At 51.7% G+C, this 26134-nt stretch overlaps 1 protein-coding gene across 5 annotated transcripts; it reads left to right on the forward strand.

Annotated features, from left to right (window-relative positions):
- Positions 1 to 902: 902 nt before the first annotated feature.
- FBXL19 (F-box and leucine rich repeat protein 19) lies at positions 903 to 24973 on the forward strand. 5 transcript variants are annotated; one of them, XM_064294853.1, is made up of 11 exons: positions 903 to 1205; positions 2491 to 2691; positions 4134 to 4277; positions 4398 to 4484; positions 4579 to 4797; positions 5308 to 5469; positions 6609 to 7120; positions 19211 to 19374; positions 19465 to 19626; positions 24176 to 24394; positions 24496 to 24973. In XM_064294853.1, the coding sequence occupies exons 2-11, from the start codon at positions 2515 to 2517 to the stop codon at positions 24672 to 24674; spliced, it is 2025 nt and encodes a 674-aa protein (XP_064150923.1). In that variant the 5' UTR covers positions 903 to 1205; positions 2491 to 2514; the 3' UTR covers positions 24675 to 24973. The 5 variants fall into 5 exon arrangements, with proteins under 5 accessions (XP_064150923.1, XP_064150920.1, XP_064150921.1 ...); XM_064294850.1 differs by having other exon boundaries at positions 1135 to 1515; XM_064294851.1 differs by having other exon boundaries at positions 1135 to 1515; positions 5308 to 5340.
- Positions 24974 to 26134: the final 1161 nt, after the last annotated feature.

Raw genomic sequence — 26134 nt, forward strand, 5'->3', positions numbered from 1 at the left:
CATCTTGTTTGTAGTCATCATTACCGCTCCTTCTCTATGTTGTGCAATTGGGAGCCTCGGGGCAACCGGACTATAATTCCCGGCACCCTCGGCTCCCGGATTGGTACACCCTCCGTCATTTTGTTTGTAGTCCCCACTGACCCCAGCTTCCTATTCCCACGGTAGCACAAGGGTCCGCAGGACTACGACTTCCGTCGTGCCCTGCGCGTGCTCGTCCTGGACAGTGGAGGTGGTGTGGGAAGGAGGGGGCAGGGGGCGGGGTTCCTCTGGGAGAAGGAGGGAGTTAAGAGGAGGAGGAGTAGGGAAGGAGGAGGGAGGGGGGAGGAGAGGAGGAAGGAGGAAGGAGCTGAGGAGGGATGAGAGAGGCGGCCAGGGCCCCGGGCCGAAGCAGCGCAGGGCCGGGGGACCAGGGGGGTTGAGACACCCCAATTGCCCCCTCCCCCGTCCCCTGCCCTCCTCCATCCTTTCCTTTCATTCTCCTGCTTGAGGGGGGAGATTTATTCAAATTTTATTTAAATCCCTATATCCCGAGGGTCGCGCGCTGGGGGGAGGGGGAAGGGGCGGGGGCGCGCGCGAGCTAGGGGGCGGGGCCGGAGCGGCTTCCTTCATCCCCCTCCTCTCGCCCCGTAGCCGTAGGGCAGGGGGCCGCAGTCCAGGGGCGGGCCCAGGGGAGGGGGGCAGGTTACAACGACCCCCCCCTCCCCGGGAACCGGCGGTGGGCGGGGCTTGAACCCCGGAAACGGTGGGGGGCCCAGGCCTGGCTCTGGACCCTTGGGCAGTGGGGGCCGGGAAGGGGCCAGTTAAAGGGCCGGGGGCGCTCGGGAGAGGAGGGGCGGGGTGGGGGGAGGGGAGCTGGGACTCGGACCCCGGACTGATTGGGGCCCGGGCAGAAGCTGAGTACCCTGCGGCCGAGGAGCCCCCGCTGGCCTGGGGGGGCTGAGGGACTGAGCCCCCCGGAGCAGGACCTCCCCCTGGAAGGGCCGCGTCGCAGCCCGTGGGAGGGCCTCGCCCCCGGCGCCCCCCATCTCCACTCGCCGCCGTCCCGGCCTCCGCCGGAGGGAGGGGCCGAGCGCCCTTGGGGGGCCGTGGACCCCGGCGTTCTGAGTGTTCCACGCCCCGCGCCGCCCGGCCCCCCCGCCGCCGATGGCCGCCGACCCGCCGGGAGCTGCCGAGAAGGGAGAGATGGCTCCCGGGACACGTGTGAGGTGGGTTCAGGCGGCTCCTCCTCACCCCCGGTCCTGGGCAGCTCCCACTCCCATTCATCCTCAGCCCGGCCTCTCTACCTTCCCCGCCCCCAGCCTCACCTTCTCTTTGCTTTCAAGCGCTTTATCTCCAGCCCTCCTTCCTATTACCTTTCAACCCTGGGGAACTGGCCTTCCTTCCTAGACCCCTGCTACCCCTTGCAGACCCCACCCTCGCCTGCAGTCGCTGCCCTCCAGGTCCCTCCCCTGGAGCACTGAAGGGCCCCTTCCTCTCATGGATGGGTCTGGAAGTCCCCGAAAGAGGGAAGCTGGGGTAAGGCTCTGGCCAGGAAGAGACCCTCTAGGCCTGTTGAGTCCAAGTGTGGGATCTGGTTTCCATAGGAAGGGGAACCCAAGGGATTCTAGACAATTAGGGATGGAAAGAATTGAGCCCATCCTGAGCTTTATGGAGATGTCAGACTGGATTCTAGAATCCCCAGGAATCTGGGAGATTGCCCAGGCTGACCTGAGGTATCCAAGGGGAGGGTGTCTTGTGAGGAGCCAAGGTTTTGAGATCTTGGGCTGAGGAGGGACTCTGAAGAAGCATCTCAGTGGAATTTCAGAGTCCTGGGAAGTTGGGGGGTGGAGAGTGGATCTTTAAGGGCTTGTGTGGGGAGGGCAAGGATCCCGTTGGATCCGGTGATGGTATCTAGGTTTTGAGGTAAGAGAGACTGGTTGGGTTCTGCACTGGGGTAAAGTGAATTCTCTATGTGGGAGAGAGACAGGAGAGAGAGAGAGAGAAAGAAAAGTGCAAAACTTCCACCCAGAAATTTCTGGGTATCGTGGAGGTAAATTTGGGGAATTGCAGGTTGGAGAGAGCCTGGGGCATACTGCATTCTGATAATAGAAAAGGTTGAGATATCTCTGAGATAATTCCACAGACAAGGACTCCCGGGCCTTTCCAAGGAGCTTTGGTGTGGAGATGTCAGAGGAGAGGGCCCCAGTGCCCCTTCCTTCCCCCTAGGCTAGGGAAGAGGGCTCTGAGGAAGTGTTAGTGGAGGAGTGAGGTCAGGAAGCCAGTTCTCTGGGAGCCCTGGGAGCTGTTGTGGAGAGGGAGGCTTTGAGTAGAGGGAGTGGTCAGTCCTCCTGCCCCACCCCTCAGCAGGAGATGTTACCTCCTTGTTGCTTGTCCCCGTGGGTAGAAGGACGAGCTCTAGCTGCCTAGGAGTTGGAGGGGGGAAGCTGCCAGTAGCCCTCCAGGCCAGGTGCCCCAGTGGGCCCACCTGACCCTGCTACCATCTACCTACAGCCCTCGGCGTTGCTGACGCCCCCAATGTCGTCGAGCAGCCGGGGGCCGGGGGCCGGAGCGCGCCGACGCCGAACCCGCTGCCGCCGCTGCCGGGCCTGTGTGCGAACTGAGTGCGGGGACTGCCACTTTTGCCGAGACATGAAGAAGTTCGGGGGGCCCGGGCGCATGAAGCAGTCGTGCCTGCTCCGGCAGTGCACTGCCGTGAGTTCTGCCCCCACTGTGTTGGACACCCTTGGAACCTTGGGCACCCTTCCCCAGGTGGCATGAGTGTTTTTCTGGGGTGGCTTGGGGCTGCTTCCCAGAGTGGATTGCATGGTTGCTATTTGTTCACTTATTTCCTTCATTCATTTCACTGGCTTGTTGAAAAATCCACCAGGCCCATCTTTGTACTCGGCTTCAAGCTGGGGGCAGTGATGCTAGGCTGCATAGAGGTATCTGATCCTTTCCTACCTTCACACTTTTCCCAATTTTCAGGGGTAGATGCGCATAGAAAGCTAAGGCTTTTCTGTATCCTTCCCCAGAGGCAATTGTGCACAAGAGCCCCCTCCCACAGCTGGCTGCTATGAACAAGTCTTGCCTTTCCCTGGCCTCTTTCTTCACTGCTCAGGGTGGTCTTGGATTTGAGGCCACGCTCACCCTTCATGTGACCTTGAGCAAACTAGTTTGAGCCTTAGATGCCTTCTCTGTAAAATGTTTCTTTTGTTGAGTTATAAAGGTTGAACAGTAGCGTGGGAAAAAATGTGCTTACTACAATGCTCAGCACACAGTAGGTATGAGAGAAATGTGGGTTTTCTCCCTGCCTTTCTCGTCCTTTGAACTTCTCAGGGTTCCAGAGAGTCGCCCTTCCCCATCAGCAATGTAGAGCCAGGTATATCCTGTATCACCCTCCCCACACCATTACCACTCTCTCTTCCTTCAGCTGCTCCTTCCAGGTGGGCCCCTTTGCCCTGTGGCCCCTCTCTTCTCTTCGTTTGTCTTCTAACCCTTGGCTCACTTTCCAATTTCTTCTATTCCTACCTGCTCCTTCTTTGAACTTGTCTCATGGTCTTTAGCATCTCCAACATGATTCCGTATTACCACTCTCCTCTCCAGTCACATGGTCTGAAGGTTGCTCCCATTTTTCCCAGAACTAGCCAGCTGCCTTTAGTGTTCCTGAGGGTCTCGCCAAAACTGTGTTCATCGTTGGGTCTTGAACAGTCCTTGGGCTCTTTTCTGCCCATTGAGCAACCTCAGAATCGCCCCACGCTGCTGCTGTGCCCTCAGTACTCCTGTCGTATTTGGCCGTAGTCTCTCTCCTCAAAGCCAGCCCCACTTGCAGGATCACACAGCTATAATGATCACAACGGCGATAATTATTATGAGGCCCCATAAGCATTATCTTATTCTTACAACAACCCTACAAGGGAAAAATTCTTAAACTCCATTTTACAGATGCAGAAACAGAGGCTTAAGGGAGATTAAATCAGTTGTTCAAGGTCACACAGCACAAAAGGAGCAGATTGAGGATTTGACCCAGTTTGGCCCATAGGTTCCAAATCACTTCCCAAGTCTTCCTTTTTATTCATCAGCTGGCCAGGGTCCCCAGAAGGAAGGGTCTCTCCCTGTTGCTTTCAGGGTTCCTGATGCCCCCTCTCCCCTAACAGCCCGTGCTCCCACACACAGCTGTGTGCCTCTTGTGTGGGGAGGCTGGGAAGGAGGACACGGTGGAGGGAGAGGAGGAGAAATTTGGTTTGAGCCTCATGGAGTGTACAATCTGCAACGAGATCGTCCACCCTGGCTGCCTGAAGGTGATAGCCCTGGGGACCCTGGAGTCGGGTGGAGCAGATTGTCAGGGAGCGAGGAGGTGGGCAGCACTGCGTGGGGGTTTACTGGCACCCTACATCCACTCTCTGCCTTCTTGCCTACAGATGGGGAAGGCTGAGGGTGTCATCAATGCAGAGATCCCCAACTGTTGGGAGTGCCCTCGTTGTACCCAGGAAGGCCGGACCAGCAAGGTAGGAGCAGGGGTTGGGCTAGGTGTTGAGCTCTGGGAAGGCAGTGGGTTGAGGAGCTGTGCAGGACCTCACCCCCCCTTCTCCATCTCCCCAGGATTCTGGAGAGGGCCCGGGCCGCCGGAGGGCTGACAATGGCGAGGAGGGTGCCAGCCTGGGGAGTGGATGGAAGCTGACGGAGGAGCCGCCACTTCCACCACCCCCACCCAGGCGCAAGGGCCCCCTACCTGCTGGTCCCCCCCCAGAGGATGTGCCTGGGCCCCCCAAACGAAAGGAGAGGGAGGCAGGGAACGAGCCCCCCACCCCAAGGAAAAAGGTGAGCCAGAGAGCATGCACATTAGGTCAGGCCAAAGAGATTCTGGGAATTGTAGTCTTTGCCCAGTTTGGGGGCGGGGGTGGGCCTGGGAGACAGTCTTCAGTGGGTCCCCAAGGGATTGTTGGGAGATGTAGTTCAGGCACTACTTGGGGGGGGAGGATGGAGCATGCTCAGTGGAGAGGAGAAGTACAGGTGAGAGGGGAACTGGCACCAGGCCCAGAAGCTCTGGGAGCCCTGGGTGCTTTAGGGAGGAAAGAGAGAGCATGCTCAAATTAGCTGCTCCAGAGGAGGAGGGAGGGGCTAGAAAGGGCCTGAGGGGAGAGAAAGAAGAGATGGGAGCATGCTCAGTGAGACAAGACATTGGTTGCAAGGTGAGCATGCTTGGAGTTCTCCCTAGGATGGAGGCTTCTGGGATTTGTAGTCTAAGAGAAGGGCATGACTTCAGTTTTATGGGCAGTGAGGGGCTAATGGGGTCTCTCCCTTCCCCCATATGTCCTTCTTGGCCCCTAGGTGAAAGGAGGCAGAGAGAGGCACCTGAAGAAGGTGGGTGGAGACGCCTGCCTTCTCCGAGGATCGGACCCAGGCGGCCCTGGCCTTCTGCCCCCCAGGGTTCTGAATCCGAGCCAGGCTTTCTCGTCTTGCCACCCTGGGCTCCCTCCCGAGAACTGGGAGGTGTGCCTGGGACCTCCTCCCTCTCCTTCCCCCCAGTCCTTTCCATTCCCCACCCTCCACCCTGGAGATAGAGATCCATCCCTTCCTGCTCACTTTGTCCTGCTCTAGCCTCAGTCCCACCTGGTCACAAAGGGTGCCTGGACCCCTGGGAAGGGATAGAGGGGGAGAAGGGGTTGGAGCCAGGCTGTATGAGCTCCTGACTTCCCATGAGCCCTTGAGGTATCATCTGGCCCATTTGTCTCATCTTTCCAACCCTTCAAGAGGAAAGAACTGAGTTCAAATCCCTGCCCATTTGCTGACTCCTTGTGTGGTTTTAACTTACCGGTTTTGAGCCTCAGTTTCATAATGCATAAAATGAGGATGAAGTTACCTATCTCTATTCTACAGAACTGTTTAAATCTTATGAGGTGATAAAAGTAAGAGAACTTCGTAAACCATAAAATTCTATACAGATTTGAGGAAAATGAGGTCCAGAGAAGTTAAGAGATTTGCCTAAAGTCACACAGCAGAGTCAAGATTCAGACATTATCTTGCCCTGACATGATAAACACAAGCTTTTGTCTAATTGTGTCTAAACTCTGCCTTACGCGTTTGTCACTTTGTAACGTTGGGTAAAAACCTAACGCTCTGAGCTTCAGTTTCCTCATGTCTGAGTGATCTGAGCTCCCATTACATTAGAGCGCTGTGAGGATGTAATCAGTTTGCGCGTGGGATGCGTTACATAGGGGCAGACAATCAGTTGTCCTCACGTTGTTGAATGTACGCTTAGCATCATGCAGTCATTTTATGTAAAGATGTGAAGCAGTGGTTTCCCAAGGTCATACAAAGGGTTGGTGGCCAAAGCAGTAAGCAAAACTAGGTTTCTAACGTCTTCATACCTTACTCTTTCTGGGCATTTATAAGCTATTGGAACCCATACAGCTTTTTATTTTACTCAGTATCCTCATGTTACAGATAAGGAAAATAAAGTCCAAAGGAGGAGCAGAGACTTGGCTAAGGTCGCACAGCAATCAGGAGCAGAACTAGGGCTGGAACTCAGGACTGTCCTTTGGGCTAGTCATTGCTTGGTGGCTTCTCAGGGCAGCGGGGTGGGAAAGTGTTGCCAGGCCTTAGAACAGCCTCACCCTGTCGCTCTACAGAAACCAAAGCCGCCTTTGGCCTCTGCTGAGGGCCCAGCGGTGCCGTCCCCATCACCACAGAGAGAGAAGCTGGAGCGCTTCAAGCGGATGTGCCAGCTCCTGGAGCGGGTGCCCGATACCTCCTCATCCTCTTCAGACTCGGACTCAGACTCGGACTCATCAGGCACATCGCTGAGTGAGGATGAGGCCCCTAGCGAGGCCCGAAACGGGCGACGGCCCGCCCGGGGCAGCTCAGGAGAAAAGGAGAACCGTGGGGGGCGGAGGGCTGTGCGCCCTGGCAGCGGGGGGCCCCTGCTCAGCTGGCCACTTGGCCCTGCACCACCACCCCGGCCCCCACAGCTGGAACGGCATGTGGTACGGCCACCACCTCGAAGCCCTGAGCCTGACACACTGCCTTTGGCTGCTGGATCCGACCACCCTCTGCCCCGGGCCGCCTGGCTTCGTGTCTTCCAGCACCTCGGGCCCCGTGACCTGTGCATCTGCATGCGAGTCTGCCGGACTTGGAGCCGCTGGTGAGTGGCCTGGACAGACCGGGGTTTCATTGCCAGCATTCTTCACTTGCCACGTGAGCCGGTCTCTGATCTGATCTTCTAGGCCTTGGCGTTCTTAAGTTGACAGTTGCTGCTGTTAGGTGCCGTCGAGTCGATGCCGACTCACAGGAGTTCTGCAGGACAGAGTAGAACTCTTCCCCATATGGTTTCTAAGGAAAGGTTGGTGGATTCGAACTGCCAACCTTTTGGTTAGCACCCAAGTTCTTAACCACAGTTGTCTTATACTTGTGCTTATATGCATACGTATGTGCGTACACGTATATGTATATATATATGTGTATGCGTATGCGTGCATGTGTACATATATGGTGTGATACTTTTGTGTTTACTACACGTAGGTTGCTTTCCATTTATGAGCTTATATAACCCTCACAATCTCACAGCAACTTTTTGAGGTAGTTACTGTTACTCCCTTTTTTAGATGAGGAAGCTGAGGCCCAAGGTCATGGGGAGAGGAAGTGGTAGAGCGGGGAATTTGAACCCAGGCTTTCTGGCTCCGGGTTCTTTCTTCTTAATAATAGCTATCACTTACAGAATGTTTAGTATGTGCTGAGCATCGTGCTCAGCGCCGTCCGTGCGTCATCTCCCTGACTTTGCACACCCCCTTTTCCAAGGACAGTCTTATTCCATTTACACAGGAGAAAGCCCTCTGTTGGTGTGGCCCCTGCCCTCTCAGAGGCAGCCATGCTTGGGCCACCTGACTCAGCTCAGAGCTTCTTCCTTCCCTGAAGCCATCACCGGGGCACTCTCTGCCCATCCTCCCCTCTTACCACTACTGCCCCCAGAACCTTGTTTGTTGAGAAATGTCGGTCACCCTCCCAAGCCACTTGTCTTCCTCTCTGATCCTACCCCAACAACTCCTCCTGGTGTCCATCCAGCTGCCATACCCTCAGTTCCCCTGGTAGAGCACAGAGAGGCCTCCTGCTTGTTGACAAGCTTTCATTCATTTATTCATGTTCCTGGCCCCATCACTTGCTGAGTTGGGGCAGATACTATGTCTGTTTTACCTTAGTATCCCCAGCATGGGCAAGGGACAGTGTGGGTGCTCAGGAAACGTTTTCTTAAGGAGTAAATTCAAGCTCTTTCTCAGGCACCGACTAGACCAGGCATCATATTGAGCACTTTACAAATGTTGCCTGATTTGTTCCTCACAATAGCAGCCCTGTGAGGGGTTGAAGGACACTTGAAGTCACAGTGTAGCTTAGTGGCTGAACTTGGACTCTGCTTCTCTTCCTTTGGAATGAGGTCTGGAGCACTAATTCACGCCTTTTAGTCCCACACAGAGCCGAGAGAATGGGAGCGCAGGCTCTGGACGCAAATTGCTTCAGTCAAATCTTACTCTTCCACTGATAAGCTATGTTCCATTGGGCCAGTTTCTTAACTTTCCCTGCTTCAGTTTCTTAATCTGTAAAACCAGGATAATCGAAGTATTCAATTCACAGTAGGCAGGAAGGGAACCCTGGTGGCACAACAGTTAAGCACTCAGCTGCTTACTGAAAGGTTGTTGGTTCAAACCCACCCAGTGGCCCTATGGGAGAAAGACCTGGTCACCTCTTTCCCTAAAAGTTATAGCCTAGAGAACCCTATGGGGCAGTTCCACTCTGTCACGTGGGGTTGCTATGAGTCGAAATTGACTCCACTGTTACCTGACAACAGCAATATACATAAAAAACTGAGGACAGTAAGTGGGACATAGAAACTACTAAGTGCTTTAACTGTAGCCATTGTTATTCACTCATTTACAAGTATTTAATGAAAGCGCGGACAATTATGTGCTTATAACATAGTTCTGTGCCCTTGAAGAGCTCCCAGTCAATCTGCAACATAGAATCAAATTGTTACAGAAATTGCTGGGATTACTACCATGGCCTTGGTATTAGCTGAGGAAATGTTTGCTGAGGCCCCTTCAGCAAGGCCAGCTCGGTGTGGGGCATGTGGGATCCAGGATTAAAAAGCACCTAATTTCTGCGTCAAGGAGAGACTTGTGAATGGAAGTGGGAGAAGCAGAGAGGCTGGATTGCACGGTGGTTTCTACCTTGGGTCCTGGAGTCTGGCACCAGGGTTTCTTTAATCACAACAACTGAGCTTCCTGGTTGTCGGGGTGGATAGCTAGACTTTTCAAGGCCTCTGTTTTCTAATCTTTAGTTGTAGCTTCATATCACTACTCACCTTATGGGGGTTAAATGAGATGGTTCCTGCAAAGCACTTACTGCAGTGTCTGTAGAGTACTAAATACTCAATAAAAATGGTGGTTTTTGATAAAAAGGATGAGGGTAGGAGAGAGCAGGGGGCTCTGGGGGCACAGTGGGACCAGTCAGGAGGCTCTGTCAGGACTGGGCATGGAAGCAGAGGAGACAGGGATGGACAGGAGGGACTTGGGTTAAGAACTTTTTAAGAAGCAAAATGGCTTGTGTAAAAAGCGGTATGATGGCAATGTCAGTGTCAGACCTCCTCATCTTAACTTCACAAGGGAGAAGAATCAGGATCAGCAGCCCAGGGCTGGTTCCTGTGAGGCGGTGATCAGACGTACTTCCTCTCCAAACTTTTCACCAATTTTGACACCAGTCGTCCTTCTCACGGTGCCGTATACATCTCTGCTGGGTTCAGTGATTCGTCACAGTGGCGACACACAACTCACAGACCGTACTCACAGTTATGGCATTTATTAGGAAGGTAACAGGTTACAATTCAGGATCAGGAATGACTCAGGATACGGTTCTTTGGTAAGGACAGCTTCTTGGCTGTGCCCACAGTCAGGCCTCTCCCTGGCCGTCAGACCTTTGGGCTTCTTGGGCTGGCCCAGCCTCTGTCCTGCTTGGGCAAATGTTAAAAGCTCTTTAGCTCCATCAGTAAGTGCCCAGAGACAATCCACTCTGCTAGTAAGCCTTGGCCCAAAGGTGTTCAGCTCTCTAGCTCCATGGGTTGGCAAGCTTAGCTCCACAGGCAAGTGCCTGGAGGCACCCTACTCCACCAGCAATCCTCCTGCTGAAGGCATTCAGGTCTCACTCCATGGGCCAGGGAGCCCACCCCACTGTCTCCTCCCAGTCTTCTAGTTCCACTGCTGCAGCTCTCTGCCATGCTTGCCGCCACTGCTTGTCTTCTTGCGCCGTCTCCGGTATCATAGCTCTGTCTTCTTGGGTCTAGGAGGTTCTCAGTGCAGGGACCCCATGTGCAAAGGACACGCTTCACTCCTATTTCTTCTTGGTGGTAGTGAGGTCCCCCTTTCTGCCCCGGGATCGCTCATTTTAAGCCTAGCAGGATTGCGAACCTGACCCCAATCCCCTTGTTAGGGTTCCATACACATTAGGGTCCCACCCTCATAAGGGTGCCATGCACCTTACTTTATTGGCAAGCTGTCCAGTCCCCTTGGTGGGACATAAGCATCTTATTTGCATAATCCCACCCAATCATTTGGTGGGAGTTACAAGATCATGGCGAGGGAGGCCATATAAAAGTGATCCATTGTACCGCAGGCCACCCCCTGGCTTTTCTAGCCATGGTTCTTTTGTATTTGGAGGATAACTTCCCCCTCCCAATCATTTTACCAGTCCAAAACAGTTACTAACAATTATTCCTTCAGTAGAGCAGAGTCCTCAGGGTGAGGTTACTCAAGTACCAGCCATTCAGGTATGCTGCAGATATCCATCTGATCTGGTCAGGTTCTCCAAGTTATCTCGGCTTCACCCTTTCTGGTGCCTAATAAAATTTAGCTGAGAGAAGATTATTGTCTTGTTCGGAGTATCACGAGATACCAACATAGCAAAACCTTTAAGGGACTTTAGGTTTGTCCACTGTATTCCAGTCCAGCAGTACTTCCCCTTAGTCCACTTTTTCTCAGTTACAGCTTCTACAATTATGGTTTTTACAATTAGCCCCGTTAACATTTACGGCCGAATCGTATAATCCTATTAGCATCTTCCCCCAGTCTCTCTTCCGCAGACCTATCAGGAAAAGAGGAGTCTGTTCAGTGGGAACCCTCCCTGTTCTCTTCGTTTTGAGTGTAAGCACACCCAGTAAATCATGTAAGCTGGCTACTTCGTGCTTTTACCTCCCTCCATTCTACATAGCCAATTTCTAAATTGCTCATCCCTATCAAACCAGTATGGAGCCCTGTTGCTGCAGTGGTTAAAGCTCTTGGCTGCTAACTGAAAGGTCAGCAGTTCGAACCTACCAGCTGCTCCACAGGAGAAAAATGTGGCACTCTGCTTCCATAAAGATTTACAGCCTTGGAAACCATATGGGGTAGTTCTACTCTGTCCTGTAGGATTCCCGTGAGTCAAAATTGACTCGACAGTAGTAGGTTTGGATTTGGATCAAACCAGTAATCTGAGGAGACAAGCATGTTCCTTGATCTGAAGAATTTTCTGTTCTGGTTAGAACTTTGAGAATTTGCACCCAGAAGCAAAATCTAGTCTAGAGCTAGCCATCACATTGCAGCAGTCTACACCAGTTCATGGTATCAAGCATCTTTCTTTTCATTTGGTCAGGTTCTGGTCAGCTCATCCCTAGCCCCTGTGGGCTAGGTCAGTGGATACCAGCTGTAGACTTGGGAGTCCATATACCTCTCTGCACTTCAGGCCAGCCACTCCCTTCTCTGTCTCATCCCTAGCCCCCATGGGCTAGGTCAACGGGTACCAGTGAAACATGTCCAAATTCAGCCCATCTTTCATTGCTGTACCCACGGCCCACTTCATCTTGTGACCCCAAGTGGTCACCGCAAGCGAGCATACCAAACTCTGCTTACTGGCTCCCTTTAGCTTCCAGTTCTGAAAGGGGCTTCTTCTGATGAATACTGACTTTTCCTGCTTCAGTGCATCTAATGGCAAACCGCTTGCTCAAAATTCAAAACACAAAACTTTTTTTTTTCTCTGCAGGTCCTTCCTTCACATGTGAATTTCCTGCTTTCCCAACAGTTCTGAGTGGGTCTGCATATCTTTTCAAATGCAAATTTCCTGACTGAAAGTTTTGAGTGGGGCTCAGGTTTTCCACCTCAACCCCCAATACTCTATACACAGGGATACTGCATTCAAACCAACAGCCTGTATTTCTTTTGGGCAAATCCTAGTTCCCCTTTTAGCATATTTAATCAAGTATTGGCTGAAGGCAGGGTTACGTGAGCTGTTACTTGTAACATCCAATATTAATTTTAAGCATACGTTTAGTTTTGTTTTACAGCACTAGGTAGGAGAAACATTCAGTATCCATAGTACATTCACATAAACACACAAACCTTTTTAAACATCTAGTCTTATCTTTTGTTTTTCACCACATAACTATCTTCCCATTTATATGCATATGGCCTTGGGCTGGCTTCTGGCTGGGTGAAACCAGAAGGTTTTGGTCCCTTACCATCTCGTTTAACCTCCCAGGCTTTTACCCCAAGCCACTCCAGATGCAACTTTTCAGCTGCAGCATTAAATCTCTTACTTTCCTTTCACCCATTACCAATAACGACAACCAAAGTAACCATCTAAGAATCAAAAGTTTTACTTCCCGTGCCCCTTTTTTCTCTTACAAAATCCCATGCTTGTCTGAGTCTGGACCCCTTGCAACAAATCCCACTTCTGACACCAACGTAAAAGTGTGATGGCAGGGTCATACCTCCTTGTCTAACTTCACAAGTGGGAAGGAGAATCAAGATCAACAGCCCAAGGCTGATTGCTATGAGGTTGAGGTCATACATAACTCCTCTTTCCAGACTTTTTACCAGTTCTGACACCAGCCATCCCTTCTACAGCACTCTCTACTTCTCTACTGGGTTCAGTAATTCGTTGCAATGGCAACACAGAGCTCACAGACCATACTCAAAGTTATGGGGCTTATTAGGGAAGTAACAAATTATAAGTCAGAATCAGGAACAACTCAGGGTACAGTTCTTTGGTCAGGACAGCTCGGCTATGCCCACAGGCAGGCCTCTCTTTGGCCCTCAGGCCTCTTGGGCCAGCCTGGCCTCCGTCCGCCCTGCTCAGGCAAGTGTTAAAAAAGCTCTGTAGCTCCACCGATAAGTGCCCAGAGGCAACCCACCCTGCCAGTAAGCCTTGGCCCGAAGGTGCTCAGCTCTCCAGCTCTGTGGGTCAGCAAGCCTAGTTCCACCGGCAAGTGCCCAGAGGTACCCCATTCCACCAGCAAGCCTTCTGCCCAAAGGCTCTCATGTCTCTCACTCCATGGATCAGGAAGCTCATTGCAGCATCTCGTGGTTCATCTGCTTCCAGTTCTCTGCTGCAGTTGGCCATTGCCTCTCACCATCTTGCATCATCTCTGGTGTTATTGCTGTCTGTCTCCTGGGTCTAGAAGGTTCTTGGTGCAGGGACGCCAGGTCCAAAGGATGCACTCCACTCCCATCTCTTCTTGATGATAGTGAGGTCCCCCCTTTCAGCCTCTGGGATGGATCACTTTAAGCCTAGTGGGATGGCAAAACTGACCAATCCCCTATTTAGGATTCCATACGCCTTATTTGCATGGTGCCACCCCCACAAGAATGCCATGCCCCTCATTTGCATAGTCTCACCCAATCATTTGGTGGGAGTTAAACAAGAACATGGTAAGAAAGACCATATAAAAGTGATCCACTGCACCGCAGCTTGGATTTAGTGATTATCTGGGGTATGAAGGCAGCAGGGCAAGTCTTCAACTGAGTTTCTGGCCCAGGAGCCTGGGTGAGCAATAGCAGCATTCCCCAAGCTTAGAAATAACCAGGGCAGGAGCAGGTTCCAGGGGATAGTGAAGAGATCAGATTTTTACATGTATATACCAAATGGGCCTGTGGCCCAGTCAGGTAGAACTAGCAGGAGAGCAGCTGGATCTGTAGGTCTAATGCTTAAGAGAGAGAGAAAATTGGGAGTTCTCAACGTACAGACAGCAGCTTCAAGAAAGAGAGCAGAGGACAGAATGTGGTATGAGTTGGAGAAAGAGCAGCCAGAGAATTGAAGGAGATCCTGGGTCAAGGGGTATCCTAAAGACAAGACAGATTGAGGAAAAAGTAAACGATGAAGAAGGTCAAATGTTGGCAAGAGGGTAAGGGAGATCAAGGATCAAGAAGTGACAGTTAGCTTTTGCTGCAAGGAGGTAATTGATATCTTTGGCTGTGTTTCATGGGGATGATGGGTCCAAAGCCAGATTGCAGTGAGTTGAGGAAGGAATTACCTCAGGATGTCAGCTCTAAGGCAGGGACTATTTGTTTCTTTGCTGCTGTGTCCTAGGACAGTGCCTGGGATACGTTAGGTACTAAAAAACTGTTCATTGATAAAATGAAGGAATGAAAGTGAGGAAACCGGGATGGAGTGTGGGAAAGAGATGAAGGGTGGAGCTAGAGAGAAGTTTGTAGGTGGGAGAGCAGGAAGTTGCAGGCCTTCCTGTCTGGTGGCTTTCATCTTCTCTTGGAACCAGGAGGCAAAAATGATCTCCTGAGAGGGAGGGAGAGAGGGCAGTCAGGTTGCGGGGAGGAGTGGAATGGTTGAGTTGCAGGGTTGGGGCTTTTGAGGGTGTGGGAAGAGAGGGTGGAAAGGAAAGGACTAGAACACAGGGTCAGGGCTAGTTGGGGTTTAGTGAAGGCCCAGAGGTGAATAGATGGAGGACAGTGGTAGCACCAGGAAGTCCAGAGAGCCCTGAGAGGGAAGAACTGGCTGTGGTCAGGGCCCAGGAGGCTGTGAGCCTTGCAGGCAGCAGTTTGGACTGGCCCATCTCTGCGTCCCCAGAGGGTCTTTACGAGAGGGAGGTTTAGGATTTTAGAGGTGAACTTAGTGTGATGGCTTGATCACCTAGGTGGCTGGAGTTCAGGAGAAGGTGAAAGGGAACTGGGGGGCTGTGCCTTTGGACATCAAGCCCTGCCTTCCCAGAATGATGGCATACCTTGGCCTCTTAAGAGTTCTTCCTGCCTTTTGCCTCAGTGTCTTTTCCCAGCGAAGATAGAGCCTGTTCGTGCTCCCTGTTGCCCTCACAGTGAAGTCCCATAATCCTGTTAGACATTTGTTAGACTTTGCCCCACTGACCGTGTTAGGCACTTTGCCTATAATAGCTCTTCATCTTCACAGCAACCCTTTGAAGTAGGTGCTTTCACCCACTTTTATGCTTTGGAAAATGGAGGCCCAGGGAGGGTAAGTGACTTACCTAAGGTCACCCAAAGCACAGAGGTGGCAGAGCTGAAATTCAGATCCCCACACTCTCACTCTTCACCTCTGGACACTGGGCCAGGACAGGCCATGGTCTGGCATTCTGGCCCTTCTTGATGTGGCATCCCCACCCCAGCCTCCTCTACAGCCTGAACCCTCCGGCCTCTTCCTCACTTAGATCTTGGGCTCTCCACTGGTTTGGTTTAAGCCCTGGCTCTGTTACCACTTAGTAGTTGTGGGAGCTTGAATAAGCTTCTTAAACTCGCTGGGACTCATTTTCCTTAATTATAAAAAGGGGATGATAGTATATATCTAAAAGTATTTATTTTCTAGGGCTGTGAGGTTAAATACTTTATGCACAGAATACCACCTGGCACATTGTAAACACCCAATAAGCATTAGTTATTAGCGCTGTAGTCATCATCATCATCACCATTATTCTCATTATTACAGGGAATTCCCCTTTGCTCCTGCTGCTCAGGGTTCCCAAACCAAAACTAAACCCACTGCTGTCAAGTCAATTCCAACTCATAGCCACGCTATAGGATTTCCAAGGCTGTAAATCTTTACGGAAGCAGATGGCTACATCTTTCTCCCATAGAGCCGCTGGTGGTTTCAAATCACCAACCTTTGGGTTAGCAGTCGATCACTTCACCCACCGCACCACCAGGGCTCCTTTGAGCTTCCCAGAGCTCTCATTTTCACTCTTTCTCTGGGCCTGGACACAGGTGTTCCCTGTCTGAAATACACATCCTCTTCCTCTCCTGGCCCAGATAACTAATGCTTTCCTCAAACTCTCAGTTCAGGCATTTTCCCCCTGCCCTGCAAGGCACCCCTGCCCCAGCTCCTACTCTGGGTTCCTGTGGTCCTCACGCTGATGTTTATCATGACCCTTATTTCCCTAGTTACTACGGGCTGTCTGTGTCTCCCCTGATTGTGTGGCAAGAACCCCAGCCCTCTTATCTTTGCCTGCCCAGTGCCCAGGATGCCAGGCACTTGGTATCATTAGGGCCTTCAATGACTGTTGCCCGTCACGCTGAGGTTTAATCCCAGGTCTGGTCATACAATGGGAAAGGGACTGAATAGCTTCAGCCAAGAAAGGGCCAGGGGAGACTTCCTGTAAGAGGAGGTACTGGAGCTGAGCCTTGAAGAATCTGGATTGGTTGGCATTTCTGGAAGAGGCACAGTATGTGCCAAAACATGTTGGCACTAGTTAGCATTGTGAGTCCGCAGGAGAGCAGGCTGTTTGGCCTGGCTGTTGTGGAGAAACACGAGTTGAGGCCTGTGGGGTGCCTTCAGAGGGAGGGACTCCCTCCTGCTTGTTGAGGATCCAGAGGGTTTCAAGGAGGTGGTGGCATTTGAGCTGGGACTCAAGGCTGGGTCAGAGTGGACAGGGAAAGGTTTTGGATGGTACAGGGTTTATAAAAGAGAGAGAAAAGTGGCAAGACCTAGGGGCAGAAGCTGGGTTGAAGGTAGGTTGTTTTTTTCCTTTTCTTTTTTAGAACTGGGGAGACTAGCATATGTTTGTTGGTTGAGTAGAAGGAACCAGGAGAGGCTGGAATGCCAGAAGAGGGGAAAATGGCAGCAGGGGACAGGGTGAGAGGGAGGCAGGAGGGTTAGAGTTGTTGGGGTTGAAGCCTTAGTGCCTTATCTCCTGCATTCCCTAAAGTGTCACACCGGGGCTGTGTATTATGCCTGGTAATTTTAAAAGACACAAAAACATGGCTTCATCCTTCTGTTAATTTTGAAAAGGAAGTCTCTCTTTTGGGTACTATTGTATCTTTAACACCTAATACTTGTTTAAGAAACCCTGGTGGCACAGTAGTGAAGCACTCGGTTGCTAACCCAAAGGTTGATGGTTTGAACGTACCAGTGGCTCCATGGGGGAAGACCTGGCAATCTTCTCCTGTAAAGATTACAGCTTAGGAAACTATGGGGCAGTTCTACTCTGTCATATAAGGTCACCATGAGTCGGAATCCATTCAGTGACACACAGCAACAACACTTGTTTATCTCTCTGTTTAACGCAAATAGTCTTTAGGCACTAACCTAAAGCTACAGCTATGAGTGGCTAGGATTTAATAATTCTTGTCTGTTTTTATTATGTTTATTTATTGTGGTAAAAAATTTGTGTATAACACAACATTTGCCAATTTTACATTTTTCATGTGTACAATTTAGTGACATCAGTTATATTAATCATGTTGTGCTACCATCACCAGTATCTGTCGCCACATTTTCCATCACTGTCAACATTGTGTTTATTTTGAAGGTTAACTTGTACTTATGTGAAACAATACTGGTTTTAAGCAAAAAGAGGTCATGAATTTGAAGATAAGTGCATGTTATGCAGATAAGTAGACAGAAAATGACTGGAGTTTAGGAATCACTGTTCGTGCCCAAGATTTCTTGAAGGGAAAGCTCTTCAGAATCACAGGCGGGCAGAAGGGAGTTGGGAAGCAAGGTCACCCCTGTTGGATCTAATAGTCATCCAGCCCAGTGGGAATCTTCTGATTGGCCTTGAGAACTACTGCAGTAGAAGAGCATTTCTCAAACTGGGTCCATAGGAATTTTTGTGTACCACCAAGTGTTAATAGATTTACCTTGGAAGGGATGGGGAAGGGTTCCCTGGCAAAACATGTTTGGGAAATGTTTCTCTAGTTCCTTGTGCACCATGGAATATTCAAGGCTCTGGGAAGTGCCAGGGTCAGGAAACCTGTTTATTTGGGCCTCTTTTGTCTTTGTACTTTAAATACTTGGAACCTACCAGATCGTCCATAAACATTGGTTAAATGAATGAATGAAAAGCTATAAATGAGGTGTGTTGAGGGGGTGCTCAGGATATGCTTCAGGTAGTTCACACTGGGTTGGAACCATTCGTTCATTCATGCAACGGATGTGCAACAAATAATTGTATTATGCACTGGGTTGTGTGTTAGGTACCGAGAATACAGAAGTACAAAAAGACAGACAGACCTGCCCTTGTGGCACTTACGTTCTAGTTGAAGAGACAAAACAGAGAGAAAATATTAGGGCTGTAAGTCAAGCCTGGAAACCCTGATGGTGTAGTGTTTAAGTGCTACGGCTGCTAACCAAAAGGTCAGCAGTTCGAATTCACCAGGCACTCCTTGGAAACTCTACGGGACAGATCTCCTCTGTCCTATAGGGTTGCTACGAGTTAGAATCAACTTAACAGCAGTGGGTTTGGTTTTGGCTTGGTAAGTCAAGCCTTGGACAGCTGGCTAGCAAGATGGGGGAAATCTACATCAAGGACAGAGATTAGTAGAAGAGATGAGAAATGCCCATGAGCCACCATAACTTAGCAAGGGAGGAATTGAGAAGCCCAAGGTGGAGGGCAGGGCTACTGACAGATCCCTTTGGTGTTACATCAAATGCAGTGTGTAGGGTGTTCGTATATTTGGCAAAATGCTTTATAAGCTGTAAGGCCCGCCAACTATAATTATCTCATTTGATCTTATAGCAGCCCAGTGGGACAGGCAGAGTCTGGATCATTATCTTCATTTTATAAACGGGGACTCTGAGGCTCAGGGAGAGGAATAGACTTGCCCAGGGTCTTGCATCCACATGGTGATGGAGTTTGGTCCCACACTCAGGGGGCCTCTGGGCCCAGGGCTATGAGCTTCTTGCTACCACGCTATGTGGGCCAGGAGAGAGCTGAGCTGAACCATTGGAGTACGGAGAGGATTGTGGGGTCCCTGAGAACTGAGGGGAAACCCTGGTGGTATAGTGGTTAAGTGCTGTGGCTGCTAACCACAAGGTCGGCATTTCAGATCCACCAGGCGCTCCATGGAAGATCTATGGGGAAGCTCTGCTCTGTCTTATAGGGTCACTGTGAGTCGAAATCGACAACGGCAGTGGGTTTGGGTTTTTGGTTTTTGAGAGCTGAGGACTGAAGTCTCTGTCTCCACCTTGTGGCCATCAGGTGCTATGACAAGCGTCTGTGGCCTCGAATGGACCTGAGCAGGCGGAAGTCACTGACTCCGCCCATGCTCAGTGGTGTGGTTCGGCGCCAGCCCCGTGCCCTGGACCTCAGCTGGACAGGTGTCTCCAAGAAGCAGCTCATGTGGCTTCTGAACCGACTGCAAGGTAGGATGGCGTGGGCAGGTGGGGCAAGGTGGGCAGAGGCATGGATCTGGGACAGAGCCCTCCCAGTACCGGCTTGCTGACCCCTCCCAGGCCTGCAGGAGCTGGTGCTCTCTGGCTGCTCCTGGCTCTCCGTCTCTGCCCTGGGCTCAGCTCCACTGCCAGCCCTGAGGCTCCTGGACCTCCGCTGGATCGAGGATGTTAAAGACTCCCAGCTCCGCGAGCTGCTGCTGCCTCCAACCGACACCAAACCAGGTGCGGCCTCAGCTTGCTCGTTGGCAGGATGGGTTGGGGGAGGGGTGGGTATGAGAGTCTCTTTTGATTTGCACCGAGTGTCCAAATATTTGAAGAAAGGAAAGAACACATGAACATGAATAGGAGGGCCTGGTGGTGTAGTGGTTAAGTGCTCAGCCGCTAACTGAAAGGTCGGTGGTTCTCACTCACCCAGCGGCTCCGCGGGAGAAAGATGTGGTAGTCTGCTTCTGTAAAGATTACAGCGCTGGAAACCCTATGGGGGCAGTTCTATCCTGTCCTGTAGGGTCACTGTGAGTCAGAGTTGACTTGACATCAGTAGTTTTTGGTTGGCTTGTTTCTCGTTCATTCATTCACTCACTTGCTGTGTGTTAGGCCTTGTGAGAGGAGCCCTCCAGGGGGAAAGATAACTATGTAATGAAACACAAAATAGGAGGATGAAAATGAATCTCAGGAGAAGCCAGGGCCAGGGCGACAGTGGGTGTGAGTGACGCTGGCCAGGTGTGGTGGCGCTACTGGAGAGCTTCCTCCAAAGTGGGCAGCGGTGGTTGCTGGGAGAGAACACAGGCTCAGTGTGGCTGGTCTGTTCAGTTTCTCCAGAGAAACCAGAAACCTGGATTTTTCTGTGAAATCTGGTTTTTAAATGATGAGAATTAATTCTGATTCTTTAAAAATTCATGTGTGGACTAAAGAAAAATAGGGCTGAGCCATGCATTTGGCCTGTGATCCCTTGCCTTGAGTGAAAGGCTAACACTCTTCCTAAGAGACTGCAACAGAAGTAGGGAGCCAGTGGATTTGGGAGGTTAGATGGGGGTTAGTGGTGTTGGCTCCTAAGTCAGAGCAGCCGCCTCTTCCCCATGGGAAAAAAACAGCTTGTGCCAAGGTCTGGCAAGTGTGAGGTGTAATGAGCAGTTTGGTGTGGGGCTTGAGGCCCATATGCTGAGGCTGGTCACCTTAGGGATCCTAGGAAGGTGAATATGGAGGCCTAGAAGAGGGGGAACTGAGACGAAATGCTCACAGTATCCTCTCTATCCCCCACCAGTCTGTTCTCTACCCTGGAGCCAGGGAAATCATGCAGAAGGGCAATTTGACCATGTTACTGGTGTGCTCTAACCCCTGTGGCTCCCCAGCACTCTTAGATAAAGATCAGTATTTTTCCATGGCCACTGAGGCACGGCATGGGCTGGTTCCCACTGACTCTAGGTGCATCTCAAGCTATGCCTGCCTTTTGGCCTCCTTGCCAAGCTCGCTTCAGCCCCAGGGCCTTTGCTGGACCCTCTTTGCGTGGAATGCCCTATCTTCCTTCACCTAACTAGCACCTAATCATCTTTCAGGCCTCAGTTTAAATGCCTCTTCCTTCGAGAAACCCTCTCTTATCCCCCATGGAGATCTGAGTCCCTTTCAGTGTACCCAGGTACCCCACCCAGCTTGTCACTGTATGATTGTGAAATGATCTGATTAATACCTGTTTCCTCCCACTGGGATATGTGTGTGTGTTGAAAATATACACACCAAAACACTTGCCAGTGCAACAACTTCCGCAATCCCCACTGGGTTTGTAAGCTCCTTGAGGGCAAGGACTCCTGTCTGTTTACCACTGTTCCCCAGGACCTTCCTCAGTGGTGTGTTCAGCAAATGCGTGTTGAATGAATAAATTGAACAAACAAGCAGTAGGGCTCCGAGGGAGAGATCTATTTTAAGGAAAGAAGATTTCCTAAAGGCGATTTGCTGGGCTCTGAAATAAGGGAGTAAAAGAATCTTCCTTTTTAAAGTTCTTTCACAGCCATGCTGTCTTCTCCCCACCCCCAGCCCCTTCATAGAAGCCCTGGGAGAAGAGTAGAGAAGCAAGTAGAATTCTTCTGATTTTCCCAGAGGAATTGAGTAACTGCTGTAAGTCATACAGGCATAGCCAGGCCAAACACTCACCCCTTGCTTAGTCTTACTGTAATCAGACTGAGCCAGGAAGATGTGGGCAAGGGGTGAGTTGGGGTGGGCAGTAGGGGCGGTGTGTTCCATAAGCCGAGAAAGGGCTGGCTGGCTGGCGGGCTGGCTGGCTGGCTGACAGACTCCACTTCCTGCCTGAATTCATTTTGGTTTAGGCTCCTTTATCAGGCCTGGGCCAGCAGCTTGCAAAGATGAGCCTTGCGGGCCCTCAAGCCTTATTGTGCAGTTTGGGACTCCTATACCCACCTTTCCTGTCTTGGCTGCCTGGCTCCAAGCAGCATTCCTGGAGTAAAGCATGAAGTTCTTATCGTTCCCTGAGTAATCACCCTTTCTCCTTCCTTGATTTTGCCCCTGGCGTATTTCTCTCTCACTTATCTATATGTTCACATTCTTGAAGGCCCAGTTGCAATACTGCCACCTCAGGGAAATCCTCACTAATGCCCACATCCTCCCTGCGCAATCCGGAAGTGACCTTTCTTCTGCTCTCCTCTAATGGCTCAAGGTTGAGGATGTCTGTAGCAGTACCCCCCTTCCAAGCTCTCAGTTCCTCAAAGATGGGGTAGGTGGAATTCAGGACTTGCAAAGTAAAGTGCACACAGAGGTGGCCTGGCAGATAACAGAAGTGATATGCTGGTGTAGGACATTAGGGAGTGGCACCCAGCAACCTAGCTCCAGGCAATCATTAATACCCCAGTGATGCCAGATCTTAGGATTTTTCAAGGTGAAGCTCAATACCTGAATTTTCTGTCTAAAAATATCCTTTTTTAATTACGGTAAAATACATAGAATGTTTGCCATTGTGTACAAGTCAGTGAAAAACGTCCTTTTTAAATGTCAGTAATTTAAGAATAAATTTAGCACCACGCAGTCTTCATAAAACACTTTTGTAGGCTGGATTCATGAGTTTGTGACATCTGATCTAGTTTATCTCAGGGCTAGAGGCAGTACCTGGGAGGCAGAGAGCATTGTGGTAAGAGCTTGGACTTAGAGTCACCAGACCTGGGTTTCCTTGCTCTGTTACTTCATAGTCATGTGCTCTTACACAGATTGTTTAATGATTTGAGCCTCAGTTTTCTCATCTGTAAACAGGAATAGTGATCAGAGAGCTTGCTTCCTAAGGCTGTGGTTCTTAGCTCTGGTTTCTAGACCGGAAGCATCAACAACACTGGAGAACTTGTTAGAAAAGTAAACCCGAGGGCCCCAACCTAAACCTACCTAAACTCTGGGGGTGTGGCAGCAATCCATTTTAACCAGCCTTCCAGGTGATACTGCAGCCTCTCTAGTTTGAGAACCACTGGCACAGGGACCATTGGTCACTTAGCCTGGTGGCTGGCCCACAGCCAGTATTCCATTAATGGTAGCTGGTGTATCATAGGAGCCCTGGTGGCGCAGTGGTTAAGAGCTCACCTGCTGGCCAAAAAGACAGCAGTTCAGATCCACCAGCCACTGCTTGGAAACCCTGTGGGGCAGTTCTACTCTGTCCTGTACGGTCGCTGTAAGTCGGAATCAACTTGACAGCAGTGGGTTTGGTATGGGCTTTTTGGGGCACCATAGGCAAGAACAACTTTTTAAAATATGCGAATGTGGTAGATCAATAAAAGATAAGACATGCAGACTGTGTGCATCGGGGGCAGAGAACAAGGGTGTGACTCTTCTACCTTGGAGACACAGGGGAAGAGGGGGCCTCTGAAATCAGACCTGAACACCAGGGACACTGACCAGGCAGAGCGTTGAGCCCAGATGGTCACAGGCGGAGCCTCTCAGGGCGGGATCAGTTGTGGAGTTTGGCTCCAGTGTTTGGGTTGAAGGAAAAGAGTTAGGAGCTGAGACAGGGACAAGACCCTGTAGGAATTGTTCTAGCAAGGAGATCATGGGTTTATATGAGGTGCCCTCAGAGAGTTCTTAGCAGAGGAAGGATATTGTCCTCTTTGTGTTTGCGAACAGCTCTTCTCGGATGCCAGGAGAGACTGGAGTGGGTGAGGAGGCTGGGGCAGGGTTCAGACAAGACTGGTGTTGACCCAGAGTGGTGACCAGGGGGAATGGAGAGAAAGAGATCTAAATGGTGACTTTATTAATCACGGGGAGAGAGGGAAGATGAAGAGCCTGGGATGGTAATCCCTTTAGGGAAGTCATTTGTTGGATGACTGAATGAATATTAATTGAGCAATTGCTGGGGATATAGCAACGAACAAGACAGAATGAAGTATGAACAAAAAGTACAGCCTTCATGAAACCACCATTCTAGTAGGGGAAGAAAGATTAATTTAAAAAATGAATATAAAATATGTCAAATAGTGAAAGAAGGGAAAAAAAGAATGCAGGGAAGGGTAGGAGCATGTGAAATGTTACTGTTTCAACAGTAATCATGGGAAGCCTCACTGAGGGGCCATGTGAGCAATGGACAGATGAGGCGAGGGAGTAGGTCCTGTGGGTGTCTGGGCTAAGAGCAAGCCAGGCAGAGGGTGCAGCAAGTTGAGGCTCCCATCCAGCAGGGAGTAGGTTCAGTGGGAATGGTGAGGAATATGAGTGTGGAGACATAGCTAGTCTGGATGCTTGGGCGCAGGGAGGGGAGTGGCCAGGAGTGCTGACCTCTCATCTGTATGCCCAGGCCAAACAGAGAGCCGTGGGCGGCTGCAGGGAGTGGCAGAGCTGCGCCTGGCAGGCCTGGAGCTGACTGATGCCTCCCTGCGGCTCCTGCTGCGCCATGCACCCCAGCTGAGTGCCCTGGACCTAAGCCACTGCGCCCATGTCGGGGACCCCAGTGTCCACCTCCTCACAGCCCCCACCTCCCCGCTCCGCGAGACCCTCGTGCACCTCAATCTCGCTGGTAAGTGCGGTCCCTTTTGTCCTGCTAGCCTCTTGGTCCCATGGCCAGTGCCTATCTCCTACTCACCTACCTGGTCTCAGCTGCCACCACCCCATCCTCAGGTTGCCACCGCCTCACGGACCACTGCCTCCCGCTGTTCCGTCGCTGCCCACGCCTACGCCGCCTAGACCTGCGCTCCTGCCGCCAGCTCTCACCTGAAGCTTGTGCCCGGCTGGCAGCCGCCGGGCCCCCAGGCCCCTTCCGCTGCCCAGAGGAAAAGCTCCTTCTCAAGGACAGCTAGTTGGGTGCCCCCCCACCTTCCCCCAGGACTCATCAGGAGCCTGGACCTCTGGCTTTCATTTCAGCCCCTGCCAGGAGGCCAGGTTACCCACCTCATGACTTGGAATTCCTGAGCTTTATGGCTTGGGATTTCTGCCCAGGGACTAGAGCCAGCCCCCCCTCTCTTCCCCCTGCACTGATATCTCTGGGGGTCTCTCCTTCCTAACTCCTCCCCCTTCCACCTACTTCATTGTCCATCCCCTGGGGGGAGTGGGTCAGAGGTACTGGGGGGTTGCTGAGCCAAAGGGATGGTGGGAGGGGGGTTAAGGTGCAAGTTTGGGGGGGGAGTGGGGAAGGGTATCTGCACACAGGATACTGGGAGCCAGGGGGCTGGGGGAGGTGGAGGATGGGCTGGGGGGAGGGGGGCAGAAAGCAGACCATCAAGGGTTCAGGGAACAAAGACCAGATACTTGGAATTGGGGGTGGGTGGGGGGCCAAAAAGGGAAACCAGAGGAGCGATTGGGGATCCAGGTGTCAGAGGTAGGGGAGTTCCAGGAGCCAGGGGAAAGCCAGGACTGAGTGGGGGGCAGGGGTACAAGAGCAGGTGTGGCGCTAGTAGTGCCCCCTCACGGGGGTCACTCCCCGCCTTTCCCCCTCCCCAGATTTCAGTTCCTTTCCCCCAACCCTGACTCCTTGAACGTCACTGACAATGGCAGCTATTGTGAGGAGTGGGGGCTGCAGGCCCTGTTCAGCACGGCCCAGGGGAGTGGCGAGGGTTGCTCCAGCCCCCTGCCTGCCTCCCTGCACAATACTTGAACATTCATCTGTACTGAAGTGTTACTTGAACCGGGGGAACCTCGGACCTGGGGGAGCTGGAGTGTGAGGGGATGGGGCCAGTTTGAACTCTTGACTGGTCCGGTGGGCACCCAGTTTGGACTGGGCCACCAGGCTCTCTTTTGCTTTGCTGTATTGAGTAGCTCCACCCCTCTTGACCTGAGGGGGGGGCGGTGCCAGTCCTAGGATGGGGAAGATGGGACTCCTCCAGCGTGGCTCTGCCCACTCTTTCATCGTCATGGAAACTTGTACCCATTTGCCCAGGGAACTGCCACTCCTGGTTGCCATGGAAATAGCAGCCAATGGACACCTCCCAATGCCAGTGCTAAAGCTGGAAATGGCCCCTCTTAGTTGCCATGGGAACTTAGTAACAGGCTCTCTTGGCCCTTCCCACCCGCCCCCTTCCTCCAGTGTGGGGGCGGGTTTTCGGGAGCCAGGGGGAGGGATGGGGCCAGGTCCTGTCCCTCAACCCAAGCTTCCCTGGGGAGCCAGTTGTACCATGTAGGGGAGGGGGAAATCTATTCCACATACCTCAGGTAACTGGGAGGTGCACGGGTGGGGGGGAGGGACTGGGCGGACCAAAGGCCAGAGGGGAGGGGGGCCTGGGGATCGCGAAAGGCTTAAGGATGGAGCCACTTGGGGGAAGGG

The sequence above is a fragment of the Loxodonta africana genome, chromosome 12 (assembly GCF_030014295.1).
Source record: "Loxodonta africana isolate mLoxAfr1 chromosome 12, mLoxAfr1.hap2, whole genome shotgun sequence".
Lineage (NCBI taxonomy): Eukaryota > Metazoa > Chordata > Mammalia > Proboscidea > Elephantidae > Loxodonta > Loxodonta africana.